This window comes from Paroedura picta, chromosome 1 (genome assembly GCF_049243985.1).
Source record: "Paroedura picta isolate Pp20150507F chromosome 1, Ppicta_v3.0, whole genome shotgun sequence".
NCBI classification, from domain to species: Eukaryota; Metazoa; Chordata; class Lepidosauria; order Squamata; family Gekkonidae; genus Paroedura; species Paroedura picta.
This window is the reverse complement of record NC_135369.1, coordinates 33,327,708-33,349,856: the sequence shown is the minus strand read 5'-3', so window position 1 is coordinate 33,349,856 and position 22,149 is coordinate 33,327,708. Positions and strand designations below refer to the sequence as shown.

The window sequence follows — 22,149 nt, the reverse complement described above, 5'->3', positions numbered from 1 at the left end:
GCAGGGAATGCATGCAGATTTGCAAAGTTGTCAGAAAACCTGCTTTGTAAAAAATTCTGAATGCCAGGGTCACGTCTGCACCTGTTGCACTGTTGTTCCCTGGCACAGACTTCCTGCTGTTACTTCAAAGGAATTGTCTTGCAAACAACTCTCTTGCATTTCTGAAGTATGATGGAACTTATACCTGCAATGTGTTGGAAGTTGGAAACCTGCAGTGTGGCAGGAGGAGATGATGCAGTTCAACATAAAAAAATGCTACAATTGGGCTGCTGCTAATGAAATTGTTTGCAGGCACAGCAAATTGAGATTATATAAACAAATCTTTTATTGGACTGGATGGAAAGAAGTTCCTCCTGTTTTCCTGTCAAGGTTGCCAAGCTTTTGTCAGGGAAGTATGCATGGTATTTTCTCAAGAAGTGATGCATTTTTGCATATTAACCTTCTGATTTCCAGATCTTCCTTTTCTCATCCTTTCGTATGAAACATTAATCTTGAGAAGTGATCCAGCACTAGACAAGTGTAAATTTGCTTTGGGCTGTATCCCACCTCTCCATTCATACAAGAATGACACTTTCCTCATTTGGAAGGAGGCTCTACATCCAAATTGCAAACCATTCATCCTCAAATTTTTAAAGCCAATTAAAAATCACAATTTACAATTAAAAAATCTTTGACAGATCAACATGATCTAAAATTCATTAACAATTAGTCAGCAAAGCCAGTGGCTCACGGACGGGTTCATTGTGCTCTAACCAACAGCTGGTGAGATGGCAGCTCTTCACTTTCCCATCTTGAAAATTAATTGTTCGTTAATTGTCTAAAGCAGGAGGCCAGTCAACATCCACCGACTATAAAGAAAGGAGGGGGAAACCAATTAAATCACAAACAGGACAAGTAATTCACTTTTAGTACTTCTGTATTTCTATACTGAGAAGGGGTTCTTAAATGCATACGATGCCATTCCATTCCTCTAGCTCAGCAGGTCTCACCCTAGAAGTGGATAGGAAACCCTGTGAGATCCATATGAAAGCCAGCAGCCAGAAGGAGACATGTGTAGCAAACAAGCAACAACAATAAATTACACCCAAGTCTCATAGTCTGGACTTGTGGACTATGTGGAGAAACAGCACACAAAATGCATTCATGTGTCTGCTCCTTGATAAAGCACCAACATTCATCCTCAGACTCTCCTTGTATGGATACTGACTGGGGAGAGGGGAGCTGCAGAGACACATGGGGTCTGCAAGGATTCAGCATGGTTAATTGGTGGGCCAGAAGGTCTGAAAATAATCCAGTACAAATGTGACCTTAATTCTAAACCTGGGGAAAATGCATCAGCCTCACTGCAAAGAACTACGGGATGAAATACTCACTTCTACATCCAGCTCCAAGATGTCAGCAGTCGTCCCTAGCAATGAGCCAATATTGGGCTTTGTCCTTCCAAAGTCTCCATGCACAAACTCTTTGATGTAACTATACCTCCAGTTAGGGAAATTAGACAGAGGCAAAACTGAAAAGAAACAAGAAGGGCCACAAGGGTGATGTGGAGGAAGAAGAGAAAGGCGCCAAATAGGTGATTTTGAAAGGGGTGCAATGGCTTGTTCAATCAGGTATAAGCAACAAGGGCATCCAATGCAGCACACATGGCCACCACAGTGTCTAATAGCACCTTCTCTGGTGTCCGCTAAGTCTGCACAGCAAGTGGGTGGGTCCAGTCAGGCTTTTTCCTAGCAAGGCTTCTGAACAGACACTGGAGATCTGATGGGCTGTGCAGATTTTTTAAGATGCTGCTTTGGCAGCAGCTGCCAGCACAGCAAAAGGACTTTTTCACTGTGTTACGGAAGGCAAGCTGCAGCAGCCATTTGGCGGCTGGCTCTGCCTCCTGCAGCAACCATTTGGCAGCCGTGCCCACCACTTTGTGTCAGCATTCCAAAACTGCAGGCTCAAAAAAGCTAGGGACCACTCCTCCTGCCCACAGCGTTAGACCGGGAGCAAGGGCAAGGCTAAAGAAAATTAAGTCTGTACCCAAAGCAAGCAGCACCCTGTCCCAAGAAAAAGCAGATGGTTATTTATTCAGTACTCTTCCAACCAATCCCTCCTCTTAAGGAGTTTAGGGTGGCATATGGAACAGAATCACACAGGACCCCCCTCCATCCATGCTAGGTGTCTTTATTTGAAGCTGCCTCTGACCTCAGGGCAACCAGCCACTGGCTGAAACAAAGGCTAGATTTGGACAGTCCTTTAAAATGGCCTCTGTGTAAAGGCTGACAAGACAGAGTTCCAGAAATGAAGTTACAGCATTACCAGTAGCCCTAATTATTTCATTTGGGCAGAGAGATGTAAAATGCAACTGTGGTTCATACGAACTGTATGCCCCAATCCCAGGACTCTGTATCAGTAAAAGTCCACTTCATGTACTTGTTAGAAAGCAGCAGAGATCACATACACCAGTATGCCGTACTCCAGAGTGCTGGATTTGAGCTGTGCAGGCCTGAGTGCAAAGAGATCACCAAGTGCACTTAGGCTGGGAAGCAGGGACTTGCCCAGTCGACTCACAGGTTTAACGTGAGGATCAAAGGAAATAACCCCATTTTCATGAAGGAAGGATAGGATACAAGTGTGTGACATAAAACACCCCCAGTTACAATAGTCCCTACTGGAATTTATCCTCAGGAAGGATACGTCCCTGCCTGTGTCTTTAGACGTAGCCGGAAATGATGTTCATCTATGAATTCTGACTGCATGGTGTGGATGACGCGAACCCGGACAGCTAGAGGTCGCCGGTGAAGGACCCGTAGGGGAGTTTTTTGATCAAGCTTTAATTCCTGTTCAAGGATTAAAAGCAAAGGAACAATCAGTAAAGCATGCACACAACAGGAGATCAATGCACAGCCAGTGCCAGACATTTGGGGACTCAAAGAAATTCAAAATCCTGCCCCATTTTGGTGTGAAAAAATGACAAGATGATACACTGAACAACAGACAGCTTCTTGCCTTTTAATGAAATGCCCCAAAGCTGCTGACTGACGTGGGCTGCCTCACACCCTGCTTAATACTGTGCACTGGACTGGGCTTAAAGGAAAAATAAGCCTTTTGAGTTCTGTCAAGTGGATCTGGGGACAGAGAGCTGAATGAGAAAGATGTCATTACGAAACGGCACAGTAATATCCAAGAGGGATAAAGACGAAGGGGAGAAGTCAGCCTGGCCAAGTTCAGTTTATGAGCCATGGTGCAGTCAGGCAATTCTAAACACTGGAATTCATTGTCTTAGGGGCTCATCCTTCACCATTAATGCCAGGAAGTTGGAAACTAGAATGGACCAAGAGAGAGGAAGTTTAAAAATAAAATAAAGGGGGGATTGAGCTGGGTAGAGCTAGTACATCATAGCTACAGCCTGTATTTGTGACCCGCGCTAAGCAAGGACAGCTGGAATCCTGGACCTTTGAGTTGAGGATTGCAGTACCCTTCTCTGTAATAAGGCTGGAAACACGACAGGTAATATCCCAACCTTCATGCTGTCCAAAACTGCTACATCTTCATTCTGGATCTCCTTTTCTGTCCATATTAAGGCACTGTAGCTTTTGGTCTTGCCTTCCTCCCCTTCCTTCATATGCCCAATTGCCTCTCTATAAGGAAAGAAATTAAAGACACAACCACAGTTCAGGCTTTTTAGAGGGGAAAAGGACACCTCGTTGGCTTTTATAACAGACTAGAGTCACACTGATGGGAAGATGGTTGGAAACATCTTTGTGTGAGTGCCCCTCCTCTGCTGAGGGCAATTCATCTGCATATGGCCAGAAGCATGGATTGAAGAGCCAAAGGACACTTGGCCCATGACTCACAGGTGTGGCCCCAAGTCGCTTATCAAAATTAGATTTGTTCTGTTTCTTTGTAAGCTGTTTTGACAAGGTTTGAGCCTGTCTGACAAACTGAGATTGGTCCGTGATATATGAACCCAACCTAAACATAAGCGCCCAAGAGGGTGAGGCTCTTGATCTCCATCCTGCAGCAAAATGCAATAAAGTAGGGCAGAATAGACCTTGACAGTTTGTACTGTAGAGCCAAGTTTTTTAACCTGCCTAAGGCTGCAAATGATGCTCATTTACCTGGAAAGAAGCCTTGCTGAATAAAGAGGGGTTTCCTTCTGAGTAAACAGAGGATGTCATTGCCAATTCTGCAGCTCACTTATGCAAATCTATAGAATTTGTTCTATTTATGCTGGCCATAGGGAAAAGCAAAGAGATCCTAGCAAGGGGCTGCAGATCTAGAGATCCTGTGTAGATTCCACCTTTGATTTGAGATTTCACAAGGGGCTACCCAAAGCTATTATTCTGGCTGCCAGTCTTTTAGTTAGTTTAGATTTATAGCCTTCTTTTGATTTTCCAGATTTGAAATGCTAAATGCTGAAACCTCACCTTGTGAATTTTCAGAGTACGATATCTATCTAAATATAATAAATGCATAATCATTAATTGTTTCATTATGTCAATCATTGGCTTTATACAACTGTAAATTATGTAACGGTAGTTTTGTCTTGTATTTCCTATCTTTTCTCAAAGCGCTGTCTTCCAAATAAGCTATCCAGGTAATCTAGACGCAGAAAACATGACAGTGTTGATTATCCTATTTTAAAAATCTTTATTAGAGAACATGAACACTCACCTGGTCACAATTTGTAAATCACGAACCTGGACTTTGTCTGATGAGCTATTGATTGTCTATAAAAGTAAAAGAAGAACAGATTTACAATCCTGAGTGGGTAATGGAGCTCATGCTTCAGCAGGAAAAGGAATGAGTACTCCCTTAAACAATTGTTGCTATCACACAGCTGCCTTGTTAGGAAGGGACAGCTGGGGTGGCTCAAGCTTACAAGTTTTATGGTATGCTATTTATCAAGATTGGTTTTATTGGGGTTTTAATCTGTTTTTGTATAACCCGCCATGAGTCCATGGAGAGTGGCAGGATATTAATCAAAGATATAACTAAATAAATATTTATATCCTGCTTTTCTCTCCAGTGTGGACCTAAAGTAGCTTATGTCATTCTCCCTTTCTGTATTTTAGCTTCAAGTCACCACCCTCTGAGGTAGTTTAGGCTGCGAGACAGTGACTTGGCCCAAGATTTGGCAGTGGGCTTCCATGGCAGAATGAAGATTTGAACCCGGGTCTTCCAGTAGTCCAATACTCTAACTAATGCACTCCATCAAATAGCAGGTGTTGGGAGAGAAATTTGGCTAAAACTTTGGAGAGCCACTGCTGGTCCATTTTTTTTCTCTTTCCTCCCTAAATTTCCATGTACGTGTAAGGCCTAAATGGTTGACCTGTATGCATAAGATAAATGTAAATGTCTAAATGGTATCTTAACTGTCTTCCAACTAAGGCAAGGGACACAAGCCATTTCAGAGTACACAGAATATTGCTCTCTCCAATGTGCACATTATCTGACAGCCTAGCCACCTCTGGTCAGTCATGTGGCCCTGAGCCCCCCATTTATTGAGAGGACTTAGCTGTCTAGTGACCGTCAATTTATAGCTGTTAACAAAGCCAAGGCAAGAGCAAAGTGTGTCCTCTCAAGGACATCACTTCACTGCTAAAGTGAGATATTAATAGATGAGATCATTAATTAATTGGAGGGGTTGTGGCTCAGTGGCACAGCAGGTGCTGTGTGTGCAGAAGAGTCCCATCATCTCTCCCAAGGGGACTGTAAAATCAAATCGAGTGAAGATTTAACAAGAGAAAGCTTTAATTGTTGATGGTTTTTCTATGTGCACAGCCTTTTTCAAATTTTTAACCATGGAGGAGCCTCTGAAATCAGGCTTTGAGGAGCCCTGGAACTGATGCCAGCTGGCCGCATCTCCCTGCCACGTCCATGCCCCCCAGAACTGACATCACCACCTGCATTTATCAGACAGGCTTGAGGAAGATGATGGGGGGAGAGATAGGAGGCAGTTTAAGGCAGGAGTAGGGGTGCAGGCTCTGCCCCCTGCCAGGCACAGAAACCACTCATGCTCCGGGGGGGGGGGACAATGGAAGCAGCCAATTCCCCTGCTTGTGGCTGAGTCCATTAAGGCAAAAGGGGAAAGACCACAGACCCCTTCTGCAACTCACACAGACTCCTGGTTGGGCAACTTGTAGAAAGTTTAAAAGCAGGTAAGAAAATGTATGGCTTTGAAGATGTTAAAACTGTACTTGAGACAGAACTATGGACAAATGACTAACGTGTTATTGGGAAAACGTATAAACCTATTGAAATACGACACTGAAGATGAACATATAAAACATTATATGATAAAATGGAGTAAGAATTTTGATTACGGTATAACATACAAATAGAACAATGGGGGAAATTTACACTGAGCTCAAACCTTAAATAAATTTTTAATAAAAATGATGTATAGATGGTATAGATGCCATATAAATTGGGTCAACTGTATACAAATACATCAAACAGATGCTGGAAATGGGAACAATTGACAGGAATCTTTTACTATATGTGGACTTACAGAGTAAATACATTTTGGAAACAGATACATCAATGCATGCAAAAGATGTTAAAGGTTAATTTGCAAATGAGACCAGAAGTATTTGTTTTATGATTGATAGATAAAATAAATAGCTATGGGACTTTGTTTTTGTATATGATAATGGATGCAAGACTCTTATACGCTCAGAAGTACCTACAAAACTACCTACTAGTGAGTACTGGCTGTTGAAGGTGTTAAAATTTGCAGAAATAGCTACACTTACATCACTGATCAGAGAGAAGGCAACTCTTTATGATTAACGGGAAAGCTCTTATTGACTTCTTTCAGGAAGGAATAAAAATGATTTAATGACTTGTGGCTTTAGAGTAAACATAATAAATGTAGAATTAATTTCGGCTTAAAGAAATAAGCTCAATATAAATTGATAAATTGGATGCATAGATTATAGTTTATGATCTAGCTGGCTGGAACTCAAAAAATTCAATGTCTGTTCTTTGCTCCTTTTCTTTTTCTGTTGCCACCACCACCACCACCACGAGTCCCATGGTCAATCCTTGGCATGTCCAGTTCAAAACTCTCAGGTAGTAGGAGTTAGAAAGAACTTTCACTGCTAGTATAAAATACAAGGCCAGATGAACCAAGGGTCTCCGATATGGTATAAAGCAACTTTGTATGCCTAACACAAGGTCAAGGTAGAATTCCTGAAAGGTCCACTTCATTTGGAAAGAAAATGCAGGAAAAAATCACCAAAACCAGGAAAACATGCCTCATAGTGGAAGAGAATCAAACTTTGTCCACAATGCACTGCACTAAAATGACCTGGTGGCTCAAAGGGAAAAGTATCATGACCTGCTACCTATTTACCTGCTGAAGTGCCTTCATTTCCTCTGCAGTCATATGCACTCTCCGAGGATTTACCAGCTCCATTGCAAAGGGTCTTCCTGTCAACAGTTGGAGAGGAAAGGATGATTGTAAAGAAATATTCAGATGAACAACAGCAACAAAAACCCACTCATAACTGTGCAAACATCTCAGATAGTTCAAGAAGAAAAGTTGGTTCTTATATGCCACTTTTGTCTACCTGAAGGAGTCTAAAAGCAGCTTACAATCACCTTCCTTTCCTCTCCCCATAACAGACACCCTGTGAGGTGGGTGACGCTGAGAGAGCCCTGATATTACTGCTCAGTCAGAACAGCTCTATCAGTGCTGTGGCGAGCCCCAGGTCACCCAGCTGGCTGCTTGTGGGGGAGCAGGGAATCAAACCCGGCTCTCCAGAGTAGAAGTCCACTCCCCTAACCACTACACCAAGCTGGCTCTTAGCAAAGAACTATTCAGAATCTGACAGAAAATGAAACAAGGTAGAGTTTGGGATACTGAAGCATTAGTGTAAATGCACAAAATTGCTTTTCTTCATAGAGATCTCTGGTAGGCTGGGCAGTGTACATCCTGCAATCATGCAATTCTGGTTCATGGATAAAGAATGTGGCATCCTGGTGTATATATAGGCTTGAAAGTGTGTGGTCAATTTCTGGTGAAACCTCATGTTGGATTTCCAGCAGTTGGAAGAAATGAAAATAAGGTGGTTTAAAGTCATCTAGACTATGCTGAGAGGGAAAGATGAGCTTACCGTTGCCCAGTGTTCTCACATCCACATCTTCTCTTCCAGAGGACGAAAAATTAAAACCTTAACATAAGACAAAAGATGGCCACTGAATTCACAACCTTACTGACACCAGGTAAGATTTCAACATGACCTCTGGGCCTGTGCTATGTTGAAAGGGTTCCACATGGTGCAGTCCTGGGGCTATAGGTGCTCTTCAGCCAGGCTCTGGGCCCCATGAGCGCAACTCATGCACTGAGTTTGCTACTGCTCTGAGCCTCCTACCAAGTCATTTCACTGGCAGCTAACGAATTAAAACATACAAATTAAAACATTCCCTTAAAGCCACACAAACCAACACACACATGCATCATTAAAGCAAATTCACACACCCAGCATACACTTAAGCTCTGAGTACTGCCTGCTCTGGTTAAGATGCATGTGTTTTCATGTACCCAGGTGCAGAAGCATCATCACTCACTGTCTGCTTTGAACCTGGCCACGAGATGCTCTGAGATCAGCTCCTCCACAGAAGACTCCATCTTCCTCTCGCCATCTATAATCCAGGGCGTCTGAGGTAATGTTCTTGAGTATTTGTTATATCTTCCTGCACACACACACATACGCACAAAGAAAAAATATTTATTAATCCTCAGGATTTTCAAAAGAAACAAAAAATCCTCTCCTTTGAAATAGGGAATCCATGCGCATGGTGAGGTTAATCATTTATTTACTAACATCTTAATTACACTGCTATCCCACATTCCTTGTACCATGAAATTCAAGGTCAGTCATCACAATTAGCATCTCCACGTCTCCCCCGGGTGTATTTAATTGGCATCAGCAACCCTCAACAATCTCAACAGACATTAATGCAACGTGGGGGAGGGCAATTATTCAGAATATAAAACACTATGAAAACAGAAACGTGAACCAGAGGGCTGCAGCAAATCAGTATACTATGGATGTATGTTGTGGAAATCATGGCATGGATGCGGTCTACATGCTGCTGAACACTAGTCACAGCTAGCTCAAGTTATTGGGCAGCCCCAAGCACCCTCTTCCCTGGTGGGGTACCAAGGGCTTCAGCAGTTCCTCCTGGAAGCATCTCAAGCAGACAGCAGTGGGGTGGGAGAAGGTGCCCAGCTCTTTTCTTGCTGAGGCGTATGTCTTTATTTAAACGGTATTGGTCTTTTTGTGCATACTATGTTTTGTAAGATGTCTTGAGTTCTCAGAAGGGGAGAAATCAGGATAAAAACATTTAAACAAAGACATCACTTATTTTGAATTCATCTGCATATTCTAACTATCACAACCACATCCGGCTGTTTCCCCCCATTGGGGGAGAAGCCAAATTCCCCCCACTTGGCTGTGAAACCAAATAAAAGTAACTTCAAAAATTATTTGACTTTCTTGCATTACATGAGAGTTCACACCCCTACTTAACCAGAGCCGAAGGACTTAAGAGAGAGAAGGGTACGCCACAAAGAAAGGGGGGTTATGTGGAGTACTGGGATAGACAGTAAGAAAGCACTAGTTTAAAGAAAGCACACGTTTAAAATCAAGGCAAAGGGGTTTTGGTTTCTTACCAGCCACAAAGATTGCACCATTTGTACACTGAATGTCAACAGCTGTGCAAGGAGTCTTAGGTGAACTTGGAGGGCTTCGAAAGTTCCTTTATAAGAAAGAGAAAGAATAATCCATTAAAAAAAAAAACAGGACAGAAATTCCCATGTGCAAAATGGTTAGATGCAGGCAACAGACAGCTAGAATGCCATTTTGTTTCCCACTTGGACTTGCTGCTGTAGTCCAGGCACAGTGGAGGGTTTTGCCAAATAGGAACAGTTACACTACAGTATAATATATTTCTATACAAATCACTGGGAACAATAACAAGAGTCTCTCTCTGCAGCAGGAAGAATGGACTCTTGACCCACCAGGACGAATGCAGTTGATTACCCTTATAGTAGAGTTTGCTAGGTCTTTAACAACCCCTATTTTTGCAACTCCAGGCAGGTGGCAAAACAGGCTGAACAAGTTCCTGACGGTCTGTGCTGGATCACTAACTGCAGATCTGCTTCTTCAGCGCATCACTCCTAGTAAAATGGTAAATTTCCTGTCTGTCTAGCCTAAAGGAGAGCCGAAGATCAACTGGCAGAGAGACCTGTTTGACCAAAGAAAGCTTCTCCTTCCTTTCGAGTTTGGTTTATTCTTTCTCTTTGCATACTGTTAACCCCTTTGGGTCCCCACTGGTGAGAAAAGTGGAAAATAATTATGCTTTGTAAAAAATATACCAAATAATCGATTGCCCAAAGATAAAAATCTTGTTATACATCTGAAACTCAGGATGACCACTTCACATTTGAGCATACCCCACCACACTCAAAATTATAATAAATTACGCAGCACGCAGAGCTACACAGTCAAAAGCTGCCTGGGGGAGGGGTTCATTCTGCTTAATCATTTCAAGCCTTATACCATGCTTTCCTCTTGAATTATTCTACTTCTCGCCTTGATCATAAATGGACATTTCCCATCTCCAAAGCTAACACAGACTTACTTAAGAAAATCATCGTCATCTATCAACTCCAAAGCCTTAATAACAGCCATTCTAGTGAAGACAGACTGCAGAGAAAAATAATAAGTACATATCAGCCAGCATGTTATATTTAGTTCTTATAAAAACTCAATTAAATTTAGTAGGTATCATGGGCATTTCTCCCCAGCTGCTAGATGCCAGCTCCGTCATATTTTGTTCTGTTGTTCTGGCTTACATGGACTTGAGTGCTTTTTTAACAAAAAGCGATTAATAGGATTCGAGAAATCAAAAAATGTGCAGTATCTAGTTTTAGCATATACCCCAAAAGGTCAACCAAACTCACATTGGTCTTTCCTGATCCACTGATTACACACTAGATTAATTAATCCATTTCCTTTGGGTTTCACACTTTAGTCTGCTGTCAAGATGAAGAATGAAGGAAAAGTAGAGGTAGGGGAACTTCCACTGAAACACTTTACCTGTTTGTTTTTTGCTGGCTTGAAGCAACTCGGACAAACTTTGGCACTAAAATCAAAAACACAAATTAATCACAAAGGTCCCAGTTGTTTTAAGAGTCAACAACATGAGCTGTCAAACAATGGCAGCAAGGAAAAAGTTCTGGAGGCGAATACCAGTGGAAACTCAGGTTGCAAAGGCCAGTCAACTAAAAAGGTGCCCCAATCCCTGATCAATTGGCATTGTTTATACATGCAAATGCAGATGGCTGCACCTATCTCAGAAGGCATCCCTGCCTCTCTCAAGCAAGAGGGAACATATCTCCCAAGATGGCTCCTGCCAGAACAAGTGCATGTTCTAGTGAAGGAGCTTTTCCTGCTGTCACAAGCAAATTTCTTCAGATTCCATCAAGTGATTAGTTAAAACAAGCACTATTTACTGGCTAATGTTATTTCCATCAGGTGAAAGTCTTAGACACAGTAATTTGTTAAGCGGGGGGGGGGGGCGCTGTGGCTCAGCGATCATTTGTGATGCTGAAGTCTCCAGGTTCAATCCCTGACACATCGAGTTCACAACGCCTCCCATGGAACGGGCTCCAAAAGATCCTTCTGACCAAGATCTGAAGACCCATTGTCCAATCAGAAACGATGATTCTCCTCTGGAGAGGCCGAAATTACTGTGCATGTTCACAAATAGGAGCTACTGGAAATACTGATGTTGTTCAAGTTCTCTGCTTGCAGTTAGTCAGCTCCTTCAATTCCCTCAAAGAAACACTCCCCCCTAAACTCACTCAAATGCCCATAAGGTAAAGGTAAAGGTATCCCCTGTGCAAGCACCGAGTCATGTCTGACCCTTGGGGTGACGCCCTCTAGCGTTTTCATGGCAGACTCAATACGGGGTGGTTTGCCAGTGCCTTCCCCAGTCATGACCGTTTACCCCCCAGCAAGTAAGCTGGGTACTCATTTTACCGACCTCGGAAGGATGGAAGGCTGAGTCAACCTTGAGCCGACTGCTGGGATTGAACTCCCAACCTTATGGGCAGACAGCTTCAGACAGCATATCGCTGCCTTACCACTCTGCGCCACAAGAGGCTCTTTCAAATGCCCATGCGTTTATGTAATAAGTCCACATTCATAAAGCCCAATACTGAAATTACACAAACGCTTAGCAACCCCCATACTGTATCAGAGACAGATACATCATAAGAACTGACACACAGTGGTTAGAGGTTAGAAGGCTGGACTAAAATCTGGGAGATTTGGGTTCAAATCCTGATTCCATCATGAGGCTCACTGTAGAACCTCATTCGCTTTCCACTTAGCCTATTTCAACAGAGTCACTGTGAAGTTAAGAGGGAGAGGAAAACACTGTCCACCTCTTTCAGCTCGTTAGAGAAAGGGTGGGATAAAAGTGCGATGCGTTTTATAGCAGATACTTGTGCCCCCCTCCCCAACTTCCTTGGTCCGCTAGGGCTTGTTCATGTGAACATCATCAGAGTCAAGCTCCCTCCTCCCGTTCTCAGATGGCATCTGAATACCACAAGAGAAAAGACATATTCTTTTCAAGGAGTAAGAAGAGTTCTGGGGGTGCTTCAGGTTACTATGTCGCATCTGATCCTGCTTGTTTGAAGAAGATGGGGAACATGCTCTTATCACTGCAGAAGAGGCCATCAGGTGTATAACCTCTACAGGAATATTTAACAGTGTTTGCCTCTGCCTAAAATATTTTCCCATCCCGACTTACAGGAAATGGCAGTCCTCATCTGTTTCGGGATGGGCAAAGACCACACTCACTTCAAACAGGCTCTAAGTTTCAATCAGAGAGAGAAAAAGTTACTTTCACCATCAGCTCTGCCAAATTATTTCCCGTCTCTCCTGATATGTTGCAGTTTATCTATCCACAAGGACTAGTCCTGGAATCCATTGGCAAGCTGTTCTTGAAGTATGCCGCTTTAGAATACAGGTGAATGGAGAAGGGGAGTTACATATCTAAATGATTCCCTATGGGGAAAAAAATCCCCCACACAACGAACTAGCCTTGATTCTATATCCCTGATTCTGTTGCATATGTATACTGGCCCCTACATGTTGGGAGTGTTTGAAAAATAAAGGAGAAGATTGTCCTTGAACATCTGATTACTGGTAGGTGCCACTGTGCCAGTGGCTGCTATTGGCCAAAAACGTATAGCCAGCTCACCATGGTAGGATTTTGCAGCATGCAGCACTTGAGAATCCAGTACAAGCAATGAGCCATGCAACTCTGCACAGCCTTTTTTAAAGAAAGAAAACAAGAAACATTCTGCATGCCAGCCAAAGTTAAAGCTTCTAGAAATGGCTCCAACATCAACTGTGTTTGTCACAAGTTCATTGGGCTTCCATCAGCAAACGAAGGATGCATGAGAAAATCCCATTACTAAATGCCTGTTTTAATGTGCCATAAAATCAAGACCCTGACAGGCATTCCTGGCAACAACACAGGGATGCTCCAAGGTAGCGATCCCCAACCTGTGGGCCGCGGACCACATGTAGTCCTTCGACTAATTGGAGGTGGGCCCCGAAGGATGCCTTCTCCCCCCTCCCCCGGCCCTTTACTTCATCCCCCCCAGCCCTTTACAACACACTTCATTGTTGTGGCGTGTCTGTATCTTATTTTGAAGGGATGTTTAAACATAACCATAGTGATCAGAGAGCGCTAGGGCAGTGGTTGAGAGTAGAGGAGTAAACTACTCCCCCCCCCACCGGGCCTCAGTAAAAGGCGTTGAGTGGTCCCTGGTGAGTGGTCCCCGGCGTTTGTAATCTGGTCACATCATGACAAGGTAAGATGCACCAGCAAAGACGAAAACACTAGGAAAATTAAAGGCAGTAAGAAAAGAGGAAGACCCAACATGAGATGGGTTGATTCAATGACAGAAGTCATGGCCTTCAGTTTACAAGGCTGTCAGTGACAGGACAATTGGGAGGTCATTCATTAATTTGGAGGCCATTAATTAATGGCACATAATGCAAGATGAAGCAGTGGCCCAAGTAGGCAGAAGACAGCTTCATATGTTGAGGTACTATAAACCCGGCATGAGCCTGCAGTTTGAAATGGGAGAGAAGACAAAGCAGAAACAATGATGCAGTGGGAAGAAATTCTGTATTCCAAATATCTATACCCCCTCTGCGTTTCACACCAACTTCTTCAAGGGGTTCTATACATACATAAAAAATAAAAATAGAAAAGAAAGAGGTCAACAAATACCTTATTATGACTTCTGTTTATTATTTTTACATATGCTTAGAGCCCCTTGAAGAAGTTGGCACGAAACACTTGTTTCAAATAAAGTATTTCTTTTCACTGCACTGTTGTTCTTTCTTTGCCTCTTGCTCCAAGTGGTGCAGCTTTCCGTTCTTTTCTCATTGAAATGGGACGTCCCAGAGACAGACGAGGGCATTCAGTGTCAAGAAGCCCTGTGACAGAACTTGTTTTCTATGATACCTTCCCATCAGCAGGAACTCCCAGCTCCTCCAAGAACAGGGGGTGGATGATCCACTTGTATGCTTCCTTCAACTGAACAAGGTCATCTTTTTCCACTAAAAGGTCCTGCTTCCTAAAAGAGAGAAAGGTCATTTCAAGTAAGTACCATTAAGAAATTAATTTGATATATTAAAACAGAAGTCAGATGATGTCTAACGGCCACTCCCCCCAGTAAATGTTGAAAAGGGGAGGAAGGAAATCAACCTGCCCCTTTCCTGTCCTACCAGCCAGCCAAAGATCTGGTGCCATTCAAAGGACTAGCTTTGAGGCTAGAGGCTAAAACAGAGGCTGCAACACCCATTCCACAAAGGGAGTAAAGAAGACAGTCCTGAAGGGAGTGGGAGGAGGGCAGTTAATTAATTCACATTTGTCTACTTGTCTAGGGAGTCCCGAGTATATTGAGGCTCTTGCTTTATTTTATTTATTTATTTAGCAATTTCTATGCCTTGGTGGGTGGTCCAGTTTTGCTGCTTTTGTGATGGGCACTGCGGCCTGCCACTTTGCTAGGGTGGTGCTGCCACATGAGCAGCAATGGCTGAACAATAGGCTGGTACCATAGAGGTGCAGAGATGAAGAGACTCCTCCCATCTGTGACATGGTTCTCCCTTCCTAGTGCCAATTTTCAAGCAGGTGACAGAAGTTCAGCCCTGCGTTGCATCCCTGAAATCCTTTCTATTCCTATCCTTGCAACTCCCTGGCCTGATTCCTTTTGCAGCCTGCCACCTAGTGGTGGGTGAAAGAGAGAGGCCGGAGGGAACAAGGTATCCTGCTAAAATGAAATCAGAGACTGGTAGTCACTAACAGTGGAGAAATCCACAGAAGGAAATTACTAGAGACAGAAGACAGTGTACTGCTCCTCACTACCCAAAGAGTGCAAATCAGCAAGCTTCATTCATTTGAAAGCTAGCAATGAGAGAGGCTGAAAGAGATCGTCTCCAGAAATTACTCACCCCATTTCCTCTTTTATCAGCAGCCACGCGACATGCTTCAGGGAGTCCAATCCAGAAAGAAGAGATAAATAAGAGTGAAAGTAGAGAATGAAACAAAGGTTTCACAACCTCCTATACTTTAACTGGCTGAGGAAACTGAACAGGAATCAGCCACTCCAAATAAATCAACTGCATACAGGGTCACCAGAACATCTGATGCGGCCAGTTCTCAATTTACCACCCCCAGCCCAAAGCTGAGCTTTATATCAGCCTGGCCACCAAGCAGCAGAGGCACCACTTGCCGTTCTGCACACTCCCTCCACCCATTTCACCCGCACCTGGTTCGGACACAACTTTTCCCATGACTCCAGATGCAACAGGAAATCTGCCCAGTCAATTTTTTTCCCTAAAGCAAAAGCTAATTTGAAAACAGTGCCCTTCGTCCCCACCAAGGCTACAGCCTAGGCACAGACAACAGCACCAGCACCAGCCACTCACCTCTCGGACAGAAAGCTGCGGAGGGAAAGACACGGAGAACACAAAGCTGGAATACTGATATTCAGAAGAATTGATCTTCTGGCAGACCTGGAAAAACAGGGATCAATAGGAAGTGCACCCAGACTCTACATGACTCAGTCTCCTGCTTAGAGGGCCAACAAAGGAGATGGGAACAGTCAAGATTGAAGCCACAGCTAGAATGGTCGGAGCCAGGAGGATGCTATGGACAGCCATACTGACAATTCAGATTTACAGTCCGTGTTCTCCAGCCCAAGATCATGGAGTCCAGTGATTTGCAGAGGAGCACAGCATATAAATAGGGCTACTCTAGTGACTGGGCAAAAAAAAAGCATTTATAGCAGACATATCGAAAATGGAGGTTTCACTCAATTTATCAATAACGCTTGGATTAGGATTGTAAACCCCATTTCCTTCTGTGCTACAAGCGGATTTTGAGGCCTGAACACAGAACAGACTAGGTTCTCAGCATGGGAAAGCTCCAGAGGACTACAAATGCAGTGTCATGCAGAGATAAGTGCCATTGAAGCACACTGATTATAATGGGCTTCAACTAAAGTAACCCATTAGACTGAAGTAAATGAAAGGGGTCCAAACAGAAGTGCACTATGAGAGACAGAAGAGCCTCACTGCCATACACACATACTGCACAACTGACTTATCAGTTCAAAAACTGACAGACAAAACTCCAGACAGGCTGACACTTACTGCTTTGACAAAATCCATCTCACAGAGCTCCTGCAGAATTCCCAAGCACACGGTGCAAACTGGAGGCCTCACATTTCCATCCTTCTCTGCATCAATCAGCTGATGGCTTCCATTTGGGGTCTGTTCTGCAGCTTCTTCTTTGGGGCTCTCAAGTTTGATTCTTTTACATGGTGGCTGCACCATTTCACAAGGCAATCCGCCCTCATTGTTATCGCTCTGCAGCAATGTGCGTAGTTCGCAAAGCAACTCCTGATCAATCAAGAAAGCAGACTTTGTTGGAAGGGACATGGCTTCAGTGTGATCCACACATCCCACCCATCACTAATGATCTAATGCAGTCCTGGACTCAGAGCAACAGACCCTATAAAGCCATGGCTGCCTTCAACATGGGGTGACCCTAACCCTGAATTTACTTTGAAGGGTGACAAATGTCTTTCTGTTAAGAAGCAAGAAGATGGGGAATGTCTCTAATGTTCTGAGTAAACATGCAAAGGATGCATTTTAGAAATATATCCATTACAAGCAAAGGCTGGAAGTATACTTCCAGGTCAGGAAACCGCGCAAAAGGCCACCAATAAACTGGCCTCCCTACATATATTCGCACGTGAATGCATATGAATGGACACATTCAAGGACAGGAGGATCCGGGTAACTACTGACATATCAACTTGACATCTACAGCTGTCAAAATTTTAGAACAAATCAAACAGTTGGTCCTTGAGCAGCCTAGACAGGATGGCTGTAATTACTAAGAGTCAGCATGGCTTTCTCAAGAACAAGTCAGCAGTGCAACTCAGTGTCTAAAAAGGCAAATGGGATTTTGGGCTGTATTAAAAGAAGTATAATGTTCAGATCATGTGAGGTGATGTTACCACTTTACTCTGCTCTGGTAAGACCTCACTTAGACTACTGTGTTCAGTTTTGGGCACAAGTGAAGAAAACTGTAGAAAAACTGGAGCATGTCCAGAGGTGGACTATGAAGATGGTGAGGTGTTTGGAGACCAGGTTGTATGAGGAAAGGTTGAGGGAGCTTGGTCTGTTTAGCCTTGAGAGAAGACAACTAGGAGGTGATATGATGACCATCTTCAAATACTTGAAGGGCTAGATGAAGAGAGTTGTTTTCTCTTGCCCCAGAAGGGCAGACCAGAACCAATGAAATGAATTCAAAAGAATTTTTGGCTAAACATCCAGAAGTTCGTGATAGTTAGAGCAGTTTCTCAGTGCAACAGGCTTCCTCGGGAGTTGGTGAGTTCTCCTTCTTTGAAAGTTTTAATGTAGAGGCTAGATAAGTCATCTGTTAGAAATGCTGATTTTATGAACTTACGCAGATTGTGAGTGGGTGGGCAAAAGGGATGTGCCAGTGTTTGTCTCTTGTGGCCCTTCCTTGCATATCCATAATCACCACTGTGGGATGGTAGGTGAATTGCCTCCAAGCCAGGCTGGATTCTGGAGATTTTTGGTGGAGGGGTCACTTGGGCATGAAATTGGGGTCACTGTGGGTGGGCAGGTAGTTGTGAGTTCTTGTACTGTGTACGGGGTTGGACTAGATGACCCGGGAGTTCCCTTGCAACTCTATGATTCTACCAAGCAGTTATAGGACATTCTGTTACAGCGCTTTATTTCCCCCCCAACATGGTAAGAAAGATCAGAACGTTCCATTTGTTTGAAGGATTGTTGCAACATGCTGTTTTAAGTATTTTTAAATAATCTTAATAATTTTAAATTTAAATTAATTGAAGTGTATGATTAGGTTTTATCTGAGTGTACTTTATATGATGTAAGCTGCCCTGAGCCTTTGAGAAAGGTGATATAGAAATTCAATAAACAGAGGGTAGACAATAGATGATGGATAGAAAGAACCACCCTTCTGTGCTAAGATCATGTGTTCCCTCTCTTCCCCATCCACAAACCTCCTTCCATTCCCTAACTTCCTGCTGAACATTTCCCTTGCTTTCCCGAATATTGATTGCAGCCACCACCTCAGCCATCATGTACTTTAATTTAACCAAACCTTCTCAGGCCGTCTGTATGAAGCCTGTAGTTCCACACGGCAGAACCTGAAAATGCATCGTGGACATGCTCCAAAATCCAGTAGCATCTGAGCAATAGGTTTGTCTTTTTCTGGCAGTTCAATCATTCTGGAGATGCCTATACTTTAAAATAAAGAGATTGTTAGCCTCATTTATCTGTATCTTCGGAAGGGGGAAGGATAACAAATTATGCAACTTCAAAAGAACAAATCTCTCCCAATTAGCTACCAGTTTGACCACTGCCTACAGCAGCCTTTCTCAGCTTTTTTACTCTTGAGAAATCCCTGAAACATTTTTCAGGCTTCGAGAAACTCCAGAAATGGTGCAGTCATGCAGAATATGGTTGAGAGGAGAGAAGAGGAAGAAGAGGAAGGGGATTAGGAGGAGTTGGTTCTTATATGACGCTTTTCTCTACCCGAAGGAGTCTCAAAGCGGCTTACAGTCGCCTTCCCTTTCCTCTCCCCACAACAGACACCCTGTGAGGTGGGTGAGACTGAGAGAGCCCTGATATCACTGCTTGGTGAGAACAGCTTTCTCAGCACCATGGCGAGCCCAAGGTCACTCAGCTGGCTGTATGTGGGGGAGCGCAGAATTGAACCCGCATGCCAGATTAGAAGTCAGCACTCCTAACCACTACACCAAACTGGCTCTCATAACTATGTATACATAGCTATGTATATACCCACCCAGGACCCCTCCCCTTCCCAGGCCCATCCAAATTTTTAAATTTTTTAAAAATATATTAAAAATATATTAAAAATTAATTAACTCACACCCATTCAGGAAACCCTTCCAGGGCTGTCAAGAAACTCCAGGGTTTCACAAAAACGTAGCTGAGAAAGCCTGGCCTATACCCTTGTCTCAGGAACATCAGAAGAATCCTGCGGGATCAGACCAGTGGTGCATTCTACTTATTTCCAGTTCCTCCAGCTCTAACAAACCCCTTCCTGAGCTCTCTGAACCACATTATATCTATCACTCTACTGCCATAAGTACACTTATTATGCAGATTAGCTGCTTGTTCTACACTGAGTTAATTTACTTTGCAATAGCCTTTCTGCAGTGGTTTTTTAAGCAGGGTATATATTACACTGAGCAGCAATACTTTGGTTATTTGACTAATCTTAAAAACAGGTGATGCTCCTTGGGAACACAAGGCATTGAAGGACATACTTCCCACTTTGGATGGGAGGTTGGCTGACCCATTATGAATTAGTTAAGGACCTCTGGTTATACTGGAGCCAGCATCACTGCTGGTGAAGTAAGTTAACACAGCTGCAAAAGTAAAAATTCTTCCAGCTTTGTCAAGTCAGAAAGATGGCCCTCTGCCTAAACTCAGCTGATCTATCCAACTGGATCAATGCCACAGTAATATGATAATTTCATCATTGTACTGTGCTCTACATGGGTATGCCCTTCCATGGCAGAGGAGGAATTCAAACCTAGGTCTCTCAGGTCCTAATCCAACACTTTCAGTCTCTACAGCACACGGGCTCCCCATTCCTCAGTCTCTGCACTGGGGTCAATACAGAGTCCTGACTATTACATATAAAGTGGTGCATGGCCTCCAACCCTCCTATCTGTAGGACCACCTCTCCTTGTATGTTTTGCAAAGACAGCTCTGAGCTTTCTGCAGGTGAAACCTACAACAGTCCATATCTATGCTTTCTCTATTGTGGTCACTATGGAAAGGCTTGCCTGAAGAAGTCCAAAAGATATCTACACTTATCTTTTATTTAATATGGTCATAGATCCGCAAGTTTCTTACTTTCAAATATATTATAAAACACAATGAATTCTACAGATGTGAGCAAATGACTGGCTAAAACATACAAACAATAAAAATAATCTAAAGTTATACATAACAAAGGATGTCAATGTGACTACTGTCTTTACACAAACTAGGTAAACCAGAGTTATTCTTGAGAGCTTTTCTATAGAGGTAATTGGGCTATACTATAAGAGAATAGTTCAGCAAAGTGCTTTTAAAGAGAGGGGCTATGGATTATACCGTTCTGTATAGGACATATTAATAGTTTCCTACACATATTACCTTGCATATTACCATTTCATTGTTCTTCTAATGATATAGTAGCTCCATAATCGTAGTACTATTCTACTGCTCATTAAAAGCCCCCTTCTAATGGATCAAGCTACTCAGAGCTTAATAAATCATCTTTCCATAGACTGTCGCCAACTTACACTGAGCAACCCCCTTTGAGTCTCAGTGACTTGGGGCTGTCCCCATCTGCGAGATGAGGATAACAACAAAGATCTACTTTACAAATCACCATCATTCACGGAGAGCTTAAAATGCAGAGCCCCTTAAATAAAACCACTTCCTTCATGCGTCTAAGCTAACTACACACTTCCGGGTCCCCAGAAGACCCCGAAACAAAACGCTCTCACCTGTTTTGACACGCCTCTCCCTTAAATCTTAAAGAATTAACGTCGCAACAATTAAAGAGCAAGTCCCGTTCAGGCCAACGAGACTTAGAACCGAGAGAACGTGTTTAGGATCGCGCCGTAATTTTCTCCGTCCTTCCCTACCTTTTCCAAGGCAGAACCACAGTGACCCATCCAACCTCCCATCAGAAAGCAGAAACTGTTATGCATCTGTCCTACCGTTCGCTTGCCAATACACGAATAAAAGACTAAGGGGGGACCGCATGGGCGATGCACCTGAAAGCCCTAACACTCACTTCCTCTCCGCTCTCCGGTTCCTACCAGCGCAGGAGGAGAGAAGAAACAGCTGCCAGAAATAATAGTTCCGGCTCCGCTTCTCCCGTTAATCCCCGAAAGGCTACAGGCAATTCGTTTCACATTTACTTCCGAATGCCGATTGCACTTCTAATAACCCATTCCTGTGCACGTATGCCTGAAAGCAAATCCCATCGTGTTCTCATGCTAAGTCAGACTGCTGGTCTATTCGAGGTCACTGCTTTCTGCTTTAATTTGCAGTGTCTCAAGGTAGGGAGGCAGGCTTCATCTCCATCTCACCTATGGCCCTAGATGCAGTGCATAAGATTGCAGCCCTGAATTCTGCGTGTGTAAGACAAGGACGGTGGCTTTAGAAAGGTATCCATATGAAAATTCAAAGCAAAAAAGAACTACAAGCTCCAGTTAGTGCTCTGGGATAAATAATATAATAATAATAATAAATAGTAGTAGTAGTTTCTTTACAGTAAATAATTGAAATAATCATCAAGGAGGGTTTTCTTTGTTTGGGTGAGGAATTGGTTCTTCATACTATATCAGATGCTTGCCCAGGGAGGCCAGCCAATTTAATAGTATTGGGTGTTATATTCCCAGCCTCAACCGTTGGCATAATAGAATAGCTCTGTTTTACAGGCCCTGTGGAACTGATTGAG

At 43.3% G+C, this 22,149-nt stretch overlaps 1 protein-coding gene across 10 annotated transcripts; it reads right to left on the bottom strand.

The window, feature by feature from the left end:
• Positions 1-301: 301 nt before the first annotated feature.
• PUS10 (pseudouridine synthase 10) lies at positions 302-21,583 on the bottom strand. Of its 10 annotated transcripts, XM_077332984.1 has the most exons (19): positions 21,188-21,474; positions 19,552-19,659; positions 18,760-18,901; positions 16,749-16,997; positions 16,023-16,109; positions 15,546-15,580; positions 14,557-14,668; positions 12,823-12,884; positions 11,103-11,148; positions 10,645-10,709; positions 9,674-9,759; positions 8,566-8,691; positions 8,112-8,168; positions 7,349-7,425; positions 4,663-4,718; positions 3,509-3,626; positions 2,683-2,825; positions 1,374-1,473; positions 302-848 (listed from the first exon to the last, which is right to left on the bottom strand). In XM_077332984.1, the coding sequence occupies exons 2-19, from the start codon at positions 19,647-19,649 to the stop codon at positions 810-812; spliced, it is 1,698 nt and encodes a 565-aa protein (XP_077189099.1). In that variant the 5' UTR covers positions 19,650-19,659; positions 21,188-21,474; the 3' UTR covers positions 302-809. The 10 variants fall into 10 exon arrangements, with proteins under 10 accessions (XP_077189099.1, XP_077189159.1, XP_077189149.1 ...); XM_077333044.1 differs by lacking the exons at positions 19,552-19,659; positions 21,188-21,474 and adding an exon at positions 21,481-21,583; XM_077333034.1 differs by lacking the exon at positions 19,552-19,659 and having other exon boundaries at positions 21,404-21,480.
• Between the last annotated feature and the right edge of the window lie 566 nt (positions 21,584-22,149).

Bases quoted from the DNA above. Each gene is read 5' to 3' on its own strand.
- PUS10 (XM_077332984.1), bottom strand. From the start codon at position 19,649: ATGTTCCTGAGACAAGGGTATAGGCCAGGCTTTCTCAGCTACGTTTTT. The intron at 15,581-16,022 runs GTGAGTGGCTGG...GACTCCCTGAAG, and splicing joins CGCAGCTTTCTGTCCGAGAG to CATGTCGCGTGGCTGCTGAT. The intron at 2,826-3,508 runs GTTGGGATATTA...ATCCTTGAACAG, and splicing joins CAGTTTTGGACAGCATGAAG to GAATTAAAGCTTGATCAAAA.